Below are 20,296 nucleotides of genomic sequence, written 5' to 3'. Positions count from 1 at the left end.
AATGTCCTTTGCATGGCGTAGCATGCCTGGGAGCATCGGCAGGCTTTGGTAGGAGCTGTGGGTTGAGGAGAGGGTGTTAAATAAAAAATCATCCTCTACTTGTTCCGAGTGTAGTTCCACATTATGGAATAGTGCTGCTCTAGCCACCACTTGTGAGTAGGCTGTGCTGTCTTCCGGTGGTGATGGCCTAGTTGGGTATGTGTCTGGGCTGTTATCAGACACTGGTGCGTCGTACAAGTCCCACGCATCCTGATCTTGGTCATCGTGGCTCATGGCGGTGTGAGCTGGCGAATGTGACGGGGTGTAAGTTGGCGAAGCCGGAGTTACAGGTGGAGGCGAGGGAGGAGGTGTTACCTTTTGTGCTGTTTGTTGCTGAGGAGTAAACTGAAGCGTTCTCTTTCGTTTGACAGGTGGAAGGGTACTGATCTTCCCAGTCCCCTGCTGAATAAAGATACGCTTTTGCGTGTGATCCACGTCAGTGGATTGCAGTTCTTGTTCAAATCTATGTTTCTTCATTTGAGAAGACATAGAATGCTCTTCAGTGTAGGAGCCAGAAACAGGGTCTGATGTCGCTTTTTTCGGCTCCGAAAACCCTGTCGATTGTTTTTTCGGCTCCGAGGTAACCTTCCTCTTTTTCTGTGCCGAAAATTCTGGGCCTCTATGGTCTTCGGCGCCACTGTCTCGGCGTCGATCCGTGTCGACACCGAACTCTCGGTGTCGATGCTTCTGTTTAGCACTCTCTCGGTCTCGAGGAGGCTGCGTGCCGGTGTCTCGACCGGAGTCGGACGATCTCGACACTGAATGGGCCTTTTTCGGTGCCGATTGTTGGTCACCGAGAATTTGGGTGGAGCCATGGCCGGTTGGCAGTGGCGTCCCCTGGGCCTTCTTTCCTTTTTTAAGGTTTGATCTCGACGTCTTACTCACAGTTCTTGTAGAGTGTAGCTCGTCGGAGTCTGAATCCTGGATGGAAAAGGATTCCTCCTGTTCCTCTTCTGTCTCGAACTGTCGACGCTCTTTTGGCGTGGACGCCATCTGCAGTCTTCTCGCTCGACGGTCGCGCAGAGTTTTTCGGGACCGGAACGCCCGACAGGCCTCACAGGATTCTTCGCTGTGCTCGGGTGACAGGCACAGATTACAGACCGAGTGTAGGTCCGTATAAGGATATTTGTTGTGGCATTCGGGGCAGAATCGAAACGGGGTCCGATCCATCGGCGTTGTCCTCCACGCGGTCGGGCCGACTAGGCCCCGACGGGGTGCCGAAATCTACCCCGAAGGGCACCGAAGCGCTTCGATGTTCAACGCGTCGTCGTATGTGTCTATCTCTAACCGGATCGCAACGATACCGTCGAAAATCTTCCGTCTTCAGCTATCTTTCCGTTCCGAAACTCGGAGCGACAGGAACACGTCCGAACCCGATGGCGGAAAGAAAACAATCGAAGATGGAGTCGACGCCCATGCGCAATGAGCACAGAAGGTGGAGTCACTCGGCCCCGTGACTCGAAAACACTTCTTCGAAGAAAAACAACTTGTAACACTCCGACCCAACACCAGATGGCGAGCTCATGCATACCATGTGTATCTACAGCGACAGATGCCATCGAACATATGTATATCCTGGTAGTAGTGGATCATGCTACCAGGTATCCTGAAGCTATTCCCCTTAGGTCGACTACTGCCCCTGCAGTAGCCAAGGCCCTCATTGGTATCTTTACCAGAGTGGGTTTCCCTAAGGAGGTGGTGTCTGACAGAGGTACCAACTTCATGTCAGCATACCTAAAGCACATGTGGAATGAGTGTGGAGTGACTTATAAATTCACTACACCCTACCATCCACAAACTAATGGCTTAGTTGAGAGATTCAACAAGACATTAAAAGGCATGATCATGGGGCTCCCAGAAAAACTCAAAAGGAGATGGGATGTCCTCCTGCCATGTCTGCTTTTCGCTTACAGGGAGGTACCACAGAAGGGAGTAGGGTTCTCACCCTTTGAACTTCTGTTTGGTCATCCTGTAAGGGGACCACTTGCCCTTGTTAAAGAAGGCTGGGAGAGACCTCTCCATGAGCCTAAACAGGACATAGTGGACTATGTACTTGGCCTTCGCTCTAGAATGGCAGAGTACATGGAAAAGGCAACCAAAAACCTTGAGGCCAGCCAACAACTCCAGAAGTTTTGGTATGACCAAAAGGCTGCACTGGTTGAGTTCCAACCAGGGCAGAAAGTCTGGGTTCTGGAGCCTGTGGCTCCCAGGGCACTCCAGGACAAATGGAGTGGCCCTTACCCAGTACTAGAGAGGAAGAGTCAGGTCACCTACTTGGTGGACCTGGGCACAAGCAGGAGCCCCAAAAGGGTGATCCATGTAAACCGCCTTAAACTCTTCCACGACAGGGCTGATGTCAATCTGTTGATGGTAACAGATGAGGATCAGGAGGCAGAGAGTGAACCTCTCCCTGATCTTCTGTCATCAGACCCAAAAGATGGTACAGTAGATGGAGTGATCTACTCAGACACCCTCTCTGGCCAACAGCAAGCTGATTGTAGGAGAGTCCTACAACAGTTTCCTGAACTCTTCTCCTTAACCCCTGGTCAGACACACCTGTGTACCCATGATGTGGACACAGGAGACAGCATGCCTGTCAAGAACAAAATCTTTAGACAGTCTGACCATGTTAAGGAAAGCATCAAGGTGGAAGTCCACAAGATGCTGGAATTGGGAGTCATTGAGCGCTCTGACAGCCCCTGGGCTAGCCCAGTGGTCTTAGTCCCCAAACCTCACACCACAGATGGAAAGAAAGAGATGAGGTTTTGTGTGGACTACAGAGGGCTCAATTCTGTCACCAAGACAGATGCTCATCCAATTCCAAGAGCTGATGAGCTCATTGATAAATTAGGTGCTGCCAAATTTCTAAGTACCTTTGACTTGACAGCAGGGTACTGGCAAATAAAAATGGCACCTGGAGCAAAAGAAAAGACAGCATTCTCCACACCTGATGGGCATTATCAGTTTACTGTTATGCCCTTTGGTTTAAAGAATGCCCCTGCCACCTTCCAAAGGTTGGTGAATCAAGTCCTTGCTGGCTTGGAGTCCTTTAGCACAGCTTATCTTGATGATATTGCTGTCTTTAGCTCCACCTGGCAGGATCACCTGGTCCACCTGAGGAAGGTTTTGAAGGCTCTGCAATCTGCAGGCCTCTCTATCAAGGCATCCAAATGCCAGATAGGGCAGGGAACTGTGGTTTACTTGGGACACCTTGTAGGTGGAGGCCAAGTTCAGCCACTCCAACCCAAGATCCAGACTATTCTGGACTGGGTAGCTCCAAAAACCCAGACTCAAGTCAGGGCATTCCTTGGCTTGACTGGGTATTACAGGAGGTTTGTGAAGGGATATGGATCCATTGTGACAGCCCTCACTGAACTCACCTCCAAGAAAATGCCCAAGAAAGTAAACTGGACTGTGGAATGCCAACAGGCCTTTGACACCCTGAAACAGGCAATGTGCTCAGCACCAGTTCTCAAAGCTCCAGATTATTCTAAGCAGTTCATTGTGCAGACTGATGCCTCTGAACATGGGATAGGGGCAGTTTTGTCCCAAACAAATGATGATGGCCTTGACCAGCCTGTTGCTTTCATTAGCAGGAGGTTACTCCCCAGGGAGCAGCGTTGGAGTGCCATTGAGAGGGAGGCCTTTGCTGTGGTCTGGTCCCTGAAGAAGCTGAGACCATACCTCTTTGGGACTCACTTCCTAGTTCAAACTGACCACAGACCTCTCAAATGGCTGATGCAAATGAAAGGTGAAAATCCTAAACTGTTGAGGTGGTCCATCTCCCTACAGGGAATGGACTTTATAGTGGAACACAGACCTGGGACTGCCCATGCCAATGCAGATGGCCTTTCCAGGTTCTTCCACTTAGAAAATGAAGACTCTCTTGGGAAAGGTTAGTCTCATCCTCTTTCGTTTGGGGGGGGGTTGTGTAAGGAAATGCCTCCTTGGCATGGTTGCCCCCTGACTTTTTGCCTTTGCTGATGCTATGTTTACAATTGAAAGTGTGCTGAGGCCTGCTAACCAGGCCCCAGCACCAGTGTTCTTTCCCTAACCTGTACTTTTGTATCCACAATTGGCAGACCCTGGCATCCAGATAAGTCCCTTGTAACTGGTACTTCTAGTACCAAGGGCCCTGATGCCAAGGAAGGTCTCTAAGGGCTGCAGCATGTCTTATGCCACCCTGGAGACCTCTCACTCAGCACAGACACACTGCTTGCCAGCTTGTGTGTGCTAGTGAGGACAAAACGAGTAAGTCGACATGGCACTCCCCTCAGGGTGCCATGCCAGCCTCTCACTGCCTATGCAGTATAGGTAAGACACCCCTCTAGCAGGCCTTACAGCCCTAAGGCAGGGTGCACTATACCATAGGTGAGGGTACCAGTGCATGAGCATGGTACCCCTACAGTGTCTAAACAAAACCTTAGACATTGTAAGTGCAGGGTAGCCATAAGAGTATATGGTCTGGGAGTCTGTCAAACACGAACTCCACAGCACCATAATGGCTACACTGAAAACTGGGAAGTTTGGTATCAAACTTCTCAGCACAATAAATGCACACTGATGCCAGTGTACATTTTATTGTAAAATACACCACAGAGGGCACCTTAGAGGTGCCCCCTGAAACTTAACCGACTGTCTGTGTAGGCTGACTGGTTCCAGCAGCCTGCCACAAACCGAGACATGTTGCTGGCCCCATGGGGAGAGTGCCTTTGTCACTCTGAGGCCAGTAACAAAGCCTGCACTGGGTGGAGATGCTAACACCTCCCCCAGGCAGGAGCTGTGACACCTGGCGGTGAGCCTCAAAGGCTCACCCCTTTGTCACGGCCCAGCAGGGCACTCCAGCTTAGTGGAGTTGCCCGCCCCCTCCGGCCACGGCCCCCACTTTTGGCGGCAAGGCTGGAGGGAACAAAGAAAGCAACAAGGAGGAGTCACTGGCCAGTCAGGACAGCCCCTAAGGTGTCCTGAGCTGAAGTGACTCTAACTTTTAGAAATCCTCCATCTTGCAGATGGAGGATTCCCCCAATAGGGTTAGGATTGTGACCCCCTCCCCTTGGGAGGAGGCACAAAGAGGGTGTACCCACCCTCAGGGCTAGTAGCCATTGGCTACTAACCCCCCAGACCTAAACACGCCCTTAAATTTAGTATTTAAGGGCTACCCTGAACCCTAGAAAATCAGATTCCTGCAACTACAAGAAGAAGGACTGCCCAGCTGAAAACCCCTGCAGCGGAAGACCAGAAGACGACAACTGCCTTGGCTCCAGAAACTCACCGGCCTGTCTCCTGCCTTCCAAAGATCCTGCTCCAGCGACGCCTTCCAAAGGGACCAGCGACCTCGACATCCTCTGAGGACTGCCCCTGCTTCAAAAAGACAAGAAACTCCCGAGGACAGCGGACCTGCTCCAAGAAAAGCTGCAACTTTGTTTCCAGCAGCTTTAAAGAACCCTGCAAGCTCCCCGCAAGAAGCGTGAGACTTGCAACACTGCACCCGGCGACCCCGACTCGGCTGGTGGCGATCCAACACCTCAGGAGGGACCCCAGGACTACTCTGATACTGTGAGTACCAAAACCTGTCCCCCCTGAGCCCCCACAGCGCCGCCTGCAGAGGGAATCCCGAGGCTTCCCCTGACCGCGACTCTTTGAACCTAAAGTCCCGACGCCTGGGAGAGACCCTGCACCCGCAGCCCCCAGGACCTGACGGACCGGACTTTCACTGGAGGAGTGACCCCCAGGAGTCCCTCTCCCTTGATCAAGTGGAGGTTTCCCCGAGGAACCCCCCCCTTGCCTGCCTGCAGCGCTAAAGAGATCCCTAGATCTCCCATTGACTTCCATTACAAACCCGACGCTTGTTTCTACACTGCACCCGGCCGCCCCCGCGCTGCTGAGGGTGAAATTTCTGTGTGGGCTTGTGTCCCCCCCGGTGCCCTACAAAACCCCCCTGGTCTGCCCTCCGAAGACGCGGGTACTTACCTGCAAGCAGACCGGAACCGGGGCACCCCCTTCTCTCCATTCTAGCCTATGTGTTTTGGGCACCACTTTGAACTCTGCACCTGACCGGCCCTGAGCTGCTGGTGTGGTGACTTTGGGGTTGCTCTGAACCCCCAACGGTGGGCTACCTTGGACCAAGAACTAAGCCCTGTAAGTGTCTTACTTACCTGGTTAACCTAACAAAAACTTACCTCCCCTAGGAACTGTGAAAATTGCACTAAGTGTCCACTTTTAAAACAGCTATTTGTGAATAACTTGAAAAGTATACATGCAATTTTTATGATTTAAAGTTCCTAAAGTACTTACCTGCAATACCTTTCAAATGAGCTATTACATGTAGAATTTGAACCTGTGGTTCTTTAAATAAACTAAGAAACGATATTTTTCTATATAAAAACCTATTGGCTGGATTTGTCTCTGAGTGTGTGTACCTCATTTATTGTCTATGTGTATGTACAACAAATGCTTAACACTACTCCTTGGATAAGCCTACTGCTCGACCACACTACCACAAAATAGAGCATTAGTATTATCTATTTTTACCACTATTTTACCTCTAAGGGGAACCCTTGGACTCTGTGCATGCTATTCCTTACTTTGAAATAGCACATACAGAGCCAACTTCCTACATTCAGGTCCTGGGGGCTGCGGATGCAGGGTCTCTCCCAGGTGTCGGGACTTTAGGTTCAAAGAGTCGCGGTCAGGGGAAGCCTCGGGATTCCCTCTGCAGGCGGCGCTGTGGGGGCTCAGGGGGGACAGGTTTTGGTACTCACAGTATCAGAGTAGTCCTGGGGTCCCTCCTGAGTTGTTGGATCGCCACCAGCCGAGTCGGGGTCGCCGGGTGCAGTGTTGCAAGTCTCACGCTTCTTGCGGGGAGCTTGCAGGGATCTTTAAAGCTGCTGGAAACAAAGTTGCAGCTTTTCTTGGAGCAGGTCCGCTGTCCTCGGGAGTTTCTTGTCTTTTCGAAGCAGGGGCAGTCCTCAGAGGATGTCGAGGTCGCTGGTCCCTTCGGAAGGCGTCGCTGAAGCAGGATCTTTGGAAGGCAGGAGACAGGCCGGTGAGTTTCTGGAGCCAAGGCAGTTGTCGTCTTCTGGTCTTCCGCTGCAGGGGTTTTCAGCTGGGCAGTCCTTCTTCTTGTAGTTGCAGGAATCTAATTTTCTAGGGTTCAGGGTAGCCCTTAAATACTAAATTTAAGGGCGTGTTTAGGTCTGGGGGGTTAGTAGCCAATGGCTACTAGCCCTGAGGGTGGGTACACCCTCTTTGTGCCTCCTCCCAAGGGGAGGGGGTCACAATCCTAACCCTATTGGGGGAATCCTCCATCTGCAAGATGGAGGATTTCTAAAAGTTAGCGTCACCTCAGCTCAGGACACCTTAGGGGCTGTCCTGACTGGCCAGTGACTCCTCCTTGTTTTTCTCATTATTTTCTCCGGCCTTGCCGCCAAAAGTGGGGCCTGGCCGGAGGGGGCGGGCAACTCCACTAGCTGGAGTGTCCTGCTGGGTTGGCACAAAGGAGGTGAGCCTTTGAGGCTCACCGCCAGGTGTGACAACTCCTGCCTGGGGGAGGTGTTAGCATCTCCACCCAGTGCAGGCTTTGTTACTGGCCTCAGAGTGACAAAGGCACTCTCCCCATGGGGCCAGCAACATGTCTCGGTTTGTGGCAGGCTGCTAAAACTAGTCAGCCTACACAGATAGTCGGTTAAGTTTCAGGGGGCACCTCTGTGGTGTATTTTACAATAAAATGTACACTGGCATCAGTGTGCATTTATTGTGCTGAGAAGTTTGATACCAAACTTCCCAGTTTTCAGTGTAGCCATTATGGTGCTGTGGAGTTCGTGTTTGACAGACTCCCAGACCATATACTCTTATGGCTACCCTGCACTTACAATGTCTAAGGTTTTGTTTAGACACTGTAGGGGTACCATGCTCATGCACTGGTGCCCTCACCTATGGTATAGTGCACCCTGCCTTAGGGCTGTAAGGCCTGCTAGAGGGGTGTCTTACCTATACTGCATAGGCAGTGAGAGGCTGGCATGGCACCCTGAGGGGAGTGCCATGTCGACTTACTCGTTTTGTTCTCACTAGCACACACAAGCTGGCAAGCAGTGTGTCTGTGCTGAGTGAGAGGTCTCCAGGGTGGCATAAGACATGCTGCAGCCCTTAGAGACCTTCCTTGGCATCAGGGCCCTTGGTACTAGCAGTACCAGTTACAAGGGACTTATCTGGATGCCAGGGTCTGCCAATTGTGGATACAAAAGTACAGGTTAGGGAAAGAACACTGGTGCTGGGGCCTGGTTAGCAGGCCTCAGCACACTTTCAATTGTAAACATAGCATCAGCAAAGGCAAAAAGTCAGGGGGCAACCATGCCAAGGAGGCATTTCCTTACAGTTTGTAATTGTAGCTCTGTGTAGTAAAATGCTCAGCAGACTCCCACCACCTAGTATGGGGCCCAGACATTGCAGGTTGTTTTTGTTTGAAGTATACGTTTCACTGTACCTAGTGATCCTGTTCCCAAAAAAAACTAAACTGTGCACCAGGACACAGATCTCATTATAGATTGTGCTTGCCCCTGTGGGTTAGTAACTAGGTGAAGTAATGCGAAGCAGGGTAGTCTATATGAACTGGTGTAATGTAAACATGTATGAGACTTTGATGTTGTAACTATCAAGAGCCTACAACTGGGGCCATGGGAGGACTCATGTAGATTTACCGAACTACAACTTGCAAAACCACTGTTTGTATCTGTTGTTGTACAGGATAGGATTTGCACAGACTGAAAAGCAGTGCCCGTACGTTTAAAGTGGTGGCTTCTGAGCTGTAGCAGAACGCATTCCCAAAAACTTTTAAAGACAGTTTGCCCAACCTGTGCTTCTGATCGGGCAATGTATATCCGCACAATACATGGTGTAGGAAGTTGGCTCTGTATGCACTATTTCAAAGTAAGGAATAGTATACACAGAGTCCAAGGGTTCCCCTTAGAGGTAAGATGGTGGCAAAAAGAGATAATACTAATGCTCTATTTTGTGGTAGTGTGGTTCAGCAGAAGGCTTATCAAAGGAGTAGTGTTAAGCATTTGTTGTACATACACAAGCAATAAATGAAGAACACACACTCAGACAATTCCAGGCCAATAGGTTGTTGTATAGAAAAAAATTTTTAGTTTAAAGAACCACAGGTTCAAGATTTACATGTAATACTTCAAATGAAAGGTATTGCAGGTAGGTACTTTAGGAACTTTGAATTAGCAAAATAGCATATATAGTTTTCACATAAATCACATATAGCTATTTTAAAACTAGACATTTAGTGCAATTTAACAGTTCCTGGGGGGGTGGGCGTGGGGAGTAAGAGTGTTAGTTTTTGCAGGTAAGTAAACCACCTACGGGGTTCAAGTTTGGGTCCAAGGTAGCCCACCATTGGGGGGTTCAGGGCAACCCCAAAGTTACCATACCAGTAGCTCAGGGCCGGTCAGGTACAGAGGTCAAAGTGGTGCCCAAAACACATAGGCTTCAATGGAGAAGGGGGTGCCCTGGTTCCAGTCTGCCAGCAGGTAAGTACCCGCGTCTTCGGAGGGCAGACCAGGGGGGGGTTTTGTAGGGCACTGGTGGGGACAAGTCCACAGAGAAAGTACACCCTCAGCAGCACGGGGGCAGCCGGGTGCAGTGTGCAAACATGCATCGGGTTTTCCATGAGAGACCAAGGGGTCTCTTCAGCAATGCAAGCAGGCAATAGGGGGCTCCTCGGGGTAGCCACCACCTGGGCAAGGGAGAGGGCTTCCTGGGGGTCACTCCTGCACTGGAGTTCGGATCCTTAAGGTCCTGGGGGCTGCGGGTGCAGTGTCTTTACCAGGCGTCGGATCTTAGAAGCAGGCAGTCGCGGTCAGGGGGAGCCTCGGGATTGCCTCTGCAGGCGTCGCTGTGGGGGCAACTCACGGTCTTTCAGTCGCCGGGGAGTCCTCCCTGAAGTGATTGTTCTCCACAAGTCGAGCCGGGAGCGTCGGGTGCAGAGTGTCAAGTCTCACGCTTTTGGCGGGAAACGCAAGTTGTTTCAAAGTTGCAGTCTTTGGTGAACAGGGCCGCTGTCCTCTGGAGTTCTTGGTCCTTCTAGATGCAGGGCAGTCCTCTGAGGATTCAGAGGTCGCTGGTCCCTGTGGAAAGCGTCGCTGGAGCAGTGTCTTTAGAAGTAGGGAGACAGGCCGGTAGAGCTGGGGCCAAAGCAGTTGGTGTCTCCGTCTTCTCTGCAGGGTTTTTCAGCTTAGCAATCCTCTTCTTAGGTTGCAGGAATCTGAGTTCCTAGGTTCTGGGGAGCCCTAAATACTAAATTTAAGGGCGTGTTTTGGTCTGGGGGTTAGTAGCCAATGGCTACTAGCCCTGAGGGTGGGTACACCCTCTTTGTGCCTCCTCCCGAGGGGAGGGGGCACATTCCTAATCCTATTGGGGTAATCCTCCATCTGCAAGATGGAGGATTTCTAAAAGTTAGAGTCACCTCAGGACACCTTAGGGGCTGCCCTGACTGGCCAGTGACTCCTTGTTTCTCATTATCTCCTCCGGCCTTGCCGCCAAAAGTGGGGCCGTGGCCGGAGGGGACGGGCAACTCCACTAGCTGGAGTGCCCTGGGGTGCTGTAACAAAGGGGGTGAGCCTTTGAGGCTCACCGCCAGGTGTTACAGTTCCTGCAGGGGGAGGTGTGAAGCACCTCCACCCAGTACAGGCTTTGTTACTAGCCACAGAGTGACAAAAGCACTCTCCCCATGTGGCCAGCAACATGTCTGGTGTGTGGCAGGATGCTAGAACTAGTCAGCCTACACGGATAGTCGGTTAAGGTTTCAGGGGGCACCTCTAAGGTGCCCTCTGGGGTGTATGTTACAATAAAATGTACACTGGCATCAGTGTGCATTTATTGTGCTGAGAAGTTGGATACCAAACTTCAGTTTTCAGTGTAGCCATTATGGTGCTGTGGAGTTAGTGCATGACAGACTCCCAGACCATATACTCTTATGGCTACCCTGCACTTACAATGTCTAAGGTTTTGCTTAGACACTGTAGGGGCATAGTGCTCATGCACTTACGCCCTCACCTATGGTATAGTGCACCCTGCCTTAGGGCTGCAAGGCCTGCTAGAGGGATGACTTATCTATACTACATAGGCAGTGTGAGGTTGGCATGGCACCAGACATGTTGCTGGCCACATGGGGAGTGCCATGTCGACTTAGTCATTTTATCCCCACTAGCAAACACAAGCTGACAAGCAGTGTCTGTGCGGAGTGAGGGGTCCCCAGGGTGGCATAAGATATGCTGCAGCCCCTAGGGGTACCAGTTACAAGGGACTTACCTGGATGCCAGGGGGTGCCAATTGTGGAAACAAAAGTACAGGTTAGGGAAAGAACACTGGTGCTGGGGCCTGGTTAGCAGGCCTCAGCACACTTTCAAATCAAAACTTAGCATCAGCAAAGGCAAAAAAGTCAGGGGGTAACCATGCCAAGGAGGCATTTCCTTACAAGAATGCTTCTAAGGAAAATGAAATACATCTGTATAATGATCAATAAACAAAAGTGGCCCAATTGTAGCATAAAAGGCTGCTGGCTCACGATGTTAAAGAAGACAGAAACAAAGAAGACAGAAACACTAAATAAAACAAACACTGACTTGAGATCCCAGGCACTGGAGTTCACCACTTGATGTGTGGATAAGTACTTTGTGCTTTGGAAGCATGCCATTACTTACAAAGACGGGAACTAGTGACTGGAGTGGGCTGACCCATTACCCCTCTGCTCTGATGGGCTGAAGTACAATCTAAATGAAACTGTAAGAGTCTAAGGCAAGCAAGAGGTGACTGAAAGCCAATGACTAAAGATGTAAAAAGTCAAATTATATATCACACCTCTTGCATTCTTACCTTATCTAACAGGTGTATGATCATTGGTACCAGGTTGGCATCAATCACAGCTTGAACCTGCTGCTGATTGCCTGCTGTTATATTTGAGAGAAACCATACTGCCTCCTGAAAAAACAAGACAGGTTGAATCAGAAATCATGTAAAAAAAAACAAAAAAAACGACAATTATTAAAACTTTATTCCCCATAAGATGCCCTACAAAACACTATAAATAGGGCTGAGAACATTTACCAGTTTTCATAGTGAGTATCAATGCCTTACATTCAATGACCAGAACAGGATACAGATAACTGCACAATTGTGACTTAAGTTGAAGAAGAAAAAAAAAAAAAAAGTTGTAAATTACGAGCAAGATTATGTATAATTAGGCTCTCATTACTGAGGGGTGTGGTCTAGCTTCAATGACTGGAAAGGGATTTAAGCCCAAACAATCTGACGGTTCCTGAAAACAAACAAACATTCAAATAAGTGAAAATCTTTCCCCTTGGTGTAGGAAGATGGCTCTTTATATAGTATACCAAAATGTTATGCTGTGTAATGAGTCCAGGTACTCCTTATAAATTGACAGGTGCTTGCTCTAGCAACGCCAGAGTGCTCGACCTGGGGTAGTGCGGTTGAGCAACCTTAGGGTATCAGAGAGGCGTGTTAGACATTTGTTGCATACACAGTCAATAAATGATACACAGTCAACAAGGAGAACCACACCAACTTAGGAAAATAAAGTTTTTTTTTTTTTTTTTTTTTACACACACACACACACACACACACACACACACACATCAAGAACCTTGCAATCCGTTACGTACTTTGAGTTATCACTTTTTAAGTATACAAAAAAAAAAAAACACCTGCATGGACTTTAAAGTAGTAATGTTCTTCTAGAAGGAATAAACACTACATTGGGTCACTCAATGACTTGCAGGACTGTTCTTTGTGACTTATGATTAGTATGGGCCAAGGTCTAAGGCAGCACCAACAGGTCACCTAAAAGGGGGAACAGAGGGGGTGGTTACCGGGTACAGAGGTTCTTTTGAGCATCAGATGCCCTGTTGATTTCAATGGGAAAACAGTCCTGGTGGAGAGAGGCTGCAAGTAAGGACTAGGAGGGCCAGTCCGGTGGAACCCACAGGGGCGCTTTGATCAAGAGGGTCCTGGGTGCAGAGGGACAGTCATTCCACGGCAAATCAGGCTGGGACGATTATGTGCAGTTTTTTTTTTTTATTATTTTTTTTTTAAATCAGATGGGGTTGCCCAGTGACAAGCACTCCCAGTTTTCTGTGTTCCCTGCAAAAGAGGGTTGAGGGAAGGACTGGGGGTCCAGTCCGGTCAAACCCAGAGGGGAGCTCAGCTCTCGAGGGTCTTAGGACTCAGTTGACCCACTTATACTCAGGCTGGTGAGCTGAGGTGCAGTGGTTGTTTCTGGTGTCAGGTTTGTGGCAGTCTGGGGATCCCGTAGTTCCTGCTTTCCTGTAGAAAGAATGCAGGTGGAGACCAGGGGTGGGTAGGGTCTGCTCAACTCTAGAAGATTCTTGCTCTTCAGGGACACTGTAGGTTCACTTCTACTCGTGGTGTGGGGGTCGGGTCCACTGTCATTTTGTACAGAAGGGTTGCGCTGGCAGAGGCTTTGTCTTTTGAGGTTCCTGCAGTATGCAAGGGAGTAACTGCATTACTCCGCAGGAGATGCTGGCTGTTTCTCAAAGGGCTGGTAGCCCTCCCAGGCTTTTGGAGGCTGGCCAGCTGCAGGACAAGTTGTCTTTTGCGCAATTGTCTGGGACATCATGCCAACCAGTAGGGTTGCGCCAAGTCAGTTGCTGCTCTTCTGTTATTGCTTTTCATCACTCGTGTCCTTGGGTCAGAAGAATCTGCTTTCCTGGTGTCAAAGGCTCCCCTAAATACTAGTTTTAGGATCATTACGGGAAGTGAAGGGTAGTAGCCAATGGGCTACTTACTGTTGGGGTCACTACACCCCCTTTATGAGCACTTCCTGTGGGGAGTGGGCATAACCCTGTCCCAAAGGTCTTAATTCTGTTTTTATCAAAATGGTGCATTTTTCCTAGAGTGGAGCACAGTAGGCAACTCACCTTAGGGGTATGTTTGATCTAGGTGTACTTCCACACCTCCTAGCATAGCTAATTTCTCACTGGCTTGGCGCCAAATGGGCCTCGGGCCAGGGTGGTGGCATCCTGTACTTTGAAGTCCTTGGTCTTGTATGCTAAATCACAGACCAACCTGCAGGAGGACGTGTGAACACCTTCCTCCAGAACAAGCATTGCTTCTGGCTTCCGAGAACGAGGGCTCTCACATGTTGTGGGTCAGAAGCCTGTCTGAGGTAGCAGGCTGGGCTGGGCTGGTGGTATGGGAGACTAACACATTTCCGGACCAAACCTCTAGATGGTGGAATAACGCATGCATGTGAATCCAGAAAAGGATTCATGCTGCAAAACTTGTGTTTACCAGTGCCCAGGACATACCTTAGGATTGCTTCCCTGATCACTTGTAACGTCTAAGAATGGACGCAGACATCACAGAGGCATATCTCCTCATGCAAATAGGTCCACTTGTGTAGTATAATGCACCCTGCCTTAGGCTGTAACGCCTGCTGTAGGGGTGACTAACATACTGCATGCAGTGTCTGCAGGCATGGCACACAGGATGTGTGCTAGGTCTTGTTTTCCCTTTTGTCTGTACCATGTTAAGCAGCCTGCCCTGGCATCTGTAGGAGTGTGATGAGGGGTCCCTTAGAGTTGCACAATAAACGCTGCAGCCCTTAACGCTTAGTACCCATGCCCTAGGTACCAGGTGAACCTTTTACTAGGGACTTACAGTGGTGCTTAAGGTATTGCCAGCTGGAGAACAATTGCAGTTTTAGAGAAAGATTTAGCACTGGAGACCTGGTTACAAGGAGCTCTGACCATGTCAAAATTGCATCAAATACCAGGCAAAACGTGGTGGTGACCACGTCAAAAAGGGGCACTTTCGTACACTTAGCACAAACTATTGGCACAGCTTTACAAATAAAATCAGATTTTCAGTGATTGTGTAATGCACAAGATGCTTCAAACTACAAGCCTCTCCTCTTTTATAATTTGGCACTTTTGGTGCCAAACAATAGTCTTTAAAAGCTTACAAAGTGTTCTAATTAATAAATCTATAATTCTGTATCATAGAATACTCCGAAACCCCATCACAGAAAATTTACGAATTTTACACTGCTCATTGTCAAATGAGAAAAATAAAACTTAAAATGGCTGAGATTGTGTTCACACCTGTTTTTTCTGACAAATTCATCTCAGAATTCCAACTGTACCCACCAGTCAACATTTGTAACATGAGGCGGAGAGGCAAGCTTTTTTTGTGTGTCTTTTTGAAAAATAGTATTCAGTCAGAATCCCTTCCTTATTAGTTAAGTGCCCTTCGTGTAAAAGGTGGTCACTGCCCCCAAACCACGTTGTGTGTGCAGGGTGTTTGCAATCTTCACATTGTCACTTTTGCCAAAAGATGTCACCGATGTCTCTCAAAGACCACAAGATCATAAAGCCTACTATAATGATGGGAGTTTGGTGGACAGAGCTTGAAGCACCCCTATACTACCCTCCTGAAAAAGACTTAAAATGCTCGCCTGGCAGTTAAGTGATATGGGAGGAGGTTACCTGGACCAGTTTGCAGAACCATAATAGGGGGGAAAAAAAAAAAAAAAAAAAAAAAAAAAAAAAACACACAGGACAGAGGCAAACAACCCCCACCGCCGAGGTGCCATGACCCCTCGGCCCCTGTTTGCTATGTAGCATCTCGAAAGTAGCCCAACACCAACAAAAACGCAATCAAGAAAGCAGTAGACATTTAAAGTTCAAACATAAGGCTGTAACATCAAGTAACAAAGTAGTCACATGCACTAACAAATTCAAGCAATCAAATAAAACAAAGATAAATGTTAATAAAATCACAGCCAAACCTTATTGATTTTCTCCTTTGGGTGCGTCAAAAGTGCAGGAAAGTGCAAAAGAGCATCACAGTTCAGAACAACTTGGGTCTGTTCATCTGTGCCAGTCACAATATTCCCCACAGCTCTAAGGGCAGCAGTCTTTTTAAAAAAAAAAAAAAAAAGTTACACAATTACAGAGGAACAAAAAATACTTAAGATACAGTTTAGTTACATCAGGCATACCTTATGAAGTTAAACTAGAGCAATTAGGCATTCCTAATGGCAGGTAGACTACCAAAACTGAGCAGAAATCACTCTCTAGCATGTCAACTTTTATTCAAGTCTTTGGAATAGTTTGGATTTGTCTTCCAGTAATTAATATTAAAAGATACCCTATTTATTAACTGTATTTTCCACCTATTGTTCAAGACTGTATTGAAGGGCTCAGAAAGGTAATGTTTAACGGTGGGTGTAGTTTTGGAGCATGAGGAAATTTCTGGATTCACATGCTGTTCATTATTCCGCCATCTAGTGGTTGGGTCTGGAATTCCTACTACTTTACCAAAAACAACATTTTGTCGGTCTTCCTTTTGTACCTTGTTGGTGGGTGTAGACAGAACCTCAAGTTGGTGTCTTTGTCTTTGTGACATTGTCATACTTCCTCTGGATGTTCTCACCCAAGGTCACTATCTACAGATTCATTTTTCCCCTCCCATCTTGCTGGTGAATATGGGTGGGTCGGCTGTGAATCCAAAAAGCAGCAAAACTACACCAATAGGTAAGAAACTTTACAGCATGAATCTTGTCTTGATTCACATGCTGTGCATCGATTTTAAAGCGGTTTTAATTACTGTGGTGACTAGGCTGAAGATGGGCATTGACTTGTAAATGAATGCATTAGCACGTTTGGTCCTATGAGCTTCCTTGTTCACCTGAATGTCAATACAATAATGTTTCGTAAACCTGTGCACTGATGACCAAGTTTCTGCCAAGCAGATTTCTTGTAATGGATTATTTAACATAAAAGCAATAGTTGCAACCTTTTTTAGTGCAGAGTGAGCTCCTGGTGCTATTGTTAATGCTTCATCCGCGTTGGTGTGACAACGGAATTATTTGTGTAATCCTTAAGGATGCACGTTAGATACAGGTCACTGGAAGTCACTCCTTATGGCAGGCCCTCTTAGCCCAGAGGGCAGGGTGCAAGTAGTGTGTGAGGGAACCCCTGCGAACTCCAGCTCCAAGTTTCTGGACTTGGAAAGTGCGGGGGCACACATGTCACTGTCCAGCTACATAATGTTAACTCCAAACCTGGGCATGTTTGGTATAAAACAGGTCAGGATCATACCAAAATACTGTTGCCAATATTGGATGTACAATTCCATGCACTCTTGGGGCTCCTTAGAGGACTCCCAGGATTGCTCCTACAAGTCTTTCCGGGTTTTCCAGGCAGCCCGCGCTGCCGTCATCCTACAGACAGGTTTCTGCCCTCCTGCTGCTTGACCAACTCAAGCCCAGGATGACAGAACAAAGGATTTCCTTTGGGAGAGGGAGGCAACACCTCCCCCCCCCCCCCCCTTCGGAAATAAATGTTACATGGCTTGGGAGGGGTGGACTCCCCCAAGCCACTGGGTGTGCTTTGAAGGGCACATTTGGTACCCTCCTTGCATAAACTGGTTTGCACCAGTCTGGGGGGAGGGGGTGGCGGTGTTCACAGTGAGCCATGAAACCAATGCCTAGGTATACATTTTGTATAGTCATTAAATTTGTTCACACTTTAAATGCTAAATTAAAAACTTTTAAAGAAAAGTTAATACAATTACAGTACAACCATAAACCTCTAAATGTAGTAAGACAATCACAAAAAAAATCGGTATCATCTCTAGAACTTCATTCTGCCTTCTGAAAAGTATGTGAATGGCTAAGGGAAAGAAAAAAAAATACTTACTTGCACTTTAACTTCAAGGTTGCTGAGAAGAGGTACCAAATTTGTAACAATTCCAGAGTCTATTACCATTTGAATCTGTTCGTTGCCAGCATCCGTGAGGTAGGATAGGGCCCAGACGGTATCCACCAAAATCTGATAAACATGAACAATATTCTCATTACGATAGTCAAGTAATTAAGAAACATTAAATGTGTCCCTTTATTAACTTCAACGCAAAGTGTAGAGTCTACAAATTAACACTTGGGGATTTCGCACTGTCTTGGAACAAAACCAGAAACTGTACCTCATGAAAGACGGAGAAGAAAAAATAAAATAAAGGGGGAAGGGTGGCTTAGAAAAGAGACACAAATTATCTTCAGACAGCTGGACAAAGTTAAGCACAAATATGTAATTCTAAAATTTAAAAGGCACAGATTGCATTAAGGTTGAGAGCTTTACTGGCAGCCTATTTTGAAAAGAAGTACATTTGTAAAGGTTTTGGTGTTTTAAATCAACTGCAAAAATATGAAGGTGGTGAAACACTTATCCAATACTGAAGCACATAGGGTCTGGGGATTTAGAGTCATCTTGGCTTGAACAAAAGAAAGCAACTTCCTACAAATTAATGTTCAGAAGCCAAAAGTTAACAAAATCCTTATTGTGCATCGTTTGACCCAAAATATGCACATGGTCAACACATTCAAGTTAAAAAAAACATACAACATTACTCACATTTACATCTGTGTGGTGGATTAGAACACACAAAGCTGGAAGAATCTGAAAAACAATTGGAGACTATTAAAAACAACAAATAACCTCCACTCCAGTTTTAGGTTTCAATAAGGATGTATGTATATTCACCTCCTGAATGGTTTCCATTGGTGGTGGTGGGTCCTTGTGACGACATAAGTTAACCATTACCCAAGTAACATTTCGTAAGAAAGTTATTGGAATAGATGGGTTGATGAAAGAAAGCAGGGGTTTCACCACTCCAAGACTGATGACATAATCTCTGCACTGCGGTCCATCACCTGAGAAAGAATTAATAGGATTAAATATCCTGAAAAAAGTGGTATGAAGGCAACTGGACTGTTCTGCAACTGGAGAGAAATAGTGCGGAAAAGGTGACTTTGGCAAGGAGAAAGGTCGTCAAGTGAACAATAAACAAAAGAAATTGGAGTATGACACTTATACGGATTTCAGTGTCAGCAATATTTTCACTCATTGTTAAATCGTATGTGGTCAGAAACTGCTTCATTGCACTGTAGTCTTTCCTTTCTTAGTTTCTGACCAAAGCTTAAAAAAAAAAGCTCCATCAAACCTTAAAAACCATAAGACATTTCTCAAGAATTATCCAAGATTGTAAAGTGAAAACATGGTTTTATGAAACAGTTCCAGGTGAATTCCTTTGTTTTGATTGACATGAAGTGGTGCACCACCATACGTTTTGTGTGTGTTTGAGGGGGGGGGGGGGGGGGGGGGGGGGGGGGAGCTACTTAAAATACAAAAAATCAAATTACATCAAAGGTGTGGGTCTAGGATGTCATGAAGGACTTAGCAAAAATGTACTCTGTCAAGGCACAATCATCAAAGGACAGCTGAAATGATTAAATGTAGCATGTGAATAATTGTTTTTCCAACACTGTTCAAGTGGGGAAATGGTATGTCTGGCCTAAGGACAATCTTATTGCCAGTGTTCAATCTTTTCCACTTTTGCAAACTGTAAGGAAATGCCTCCTTGGCATGGTTGCCCCCTGACTTTTTGCCTTTGCTGATGCTATGTTTACAATTGAAAGTGTGCTGAGGCCTGCTAACCAGGCCCCAGCACCAGTGTTCTTTCCCTAACCTGTACTTTTGTATCCACAATTGGCAGACCCTGGCATCCAGATAAGTCCCTTGTAACTGGTACTTCTAGTACCAAGGGCCCTGATGCCAAGGAAGGTCTCTAAGGGCTGCAGCATGTCTTATGCCACCCTGGAGACCTCTCACTCAGCACAGACACACTGCTTGCCAGCTTGTGTGTGCTAGTGAGGACAAAACGAGTAAGTCGACATGGCACTCCCCTCAGGGTGCCATGCCAGCCTCTCACTGCCTATGCAGTATAGGTAAGACACCCCTCTAGCAGGCCTTACAGCCCTAAGGCAGGGTGCACTATACCATAGGTGAGGGTACCAGTGCATGAGCATGGTACCCCTACAGTGTCTAAACAAAACCTTAGACATTGTAAGTGCAGGGTAGCCATAAGAGTATATGGTCTGGGAGTTTGTCAAACACGAACTCCACAGCACCATAATGGCTACACTGAAAACTGGGGAGTTTGGTATCAAACTTCTCAGCACAATAAATGCACACTGATGCCAGTGTACATTTTATTGTAAAATACACCACAGAGGGCACCTTAGAGGTGCCCCCGGAAACTTAACCGACTATCTGTGTAGGCTGACTAGTTTTAGCAGCCTGCCACAAACCGAGACATGTTGCTGGCCCCATGGGGAGAGTGCCTTTGTCACTCTGAGGCCAGTAACAAAGCC

General features: G+C 47.5%; 1 protein-coding gene across 1 annotated transcript in view; it reads right to left on the bottom strand.

The window, feature by feature from the left end:
• KPNA4 (karyopherin subunit alpha 4) overlaps window positions 1-20,296 on the bottom strand; it is a 220,172-nt gene that overhangs the window by 168,743 nt on the left and 31,133 nt on the right. The window contains exons 9-13 of the mRNA XM_069213245.1: window positions 18,627-18,796; window positions 18,498-18,542; window positions 17,787-17,918; window positions 15,872-16,000; window positions 11,920-12,024 (exon numbers count right to left, since the gene is read on the bottom strand). Coding sequence (XP_069069346.1) covers window positions 11,920-12,024; window positions 15,872-16,000; window positions 17,787-17,918; window positions 18,498-18,542; window positions 18,627-18,796 — 581 coding nt within the window. The remainder of the gene's footprint in view (window positions 1-11,919; window positions 12,025-15,871; window positions 16,001-17,786; window positions 17,919-18,497; window positions 18,543-18,626; window positions 18,797-20,296) is intronic.

This window comes from Pleurodeles waltl, chromosome 11, assembly GCF_031143425.1.
Source record: "Pleurodeles waltl isolate 20211129_DDA chromosome 11, aPleWal1.hap1.20221129, whole genome shotgun sequence".
In the NCBI taxonomy this organism is placed as follows: Eukaryota; Metazoa; Chordata; class Amphibia; order Caudata; family Salamandridae; genus Pleurodeles; species Pleurodeles waltl.
The sequence above is the reverse complement of the archived record's forward strand: the minus strand, read 5'-3'. Positions and strand labels throughout refer to the sequence as shown.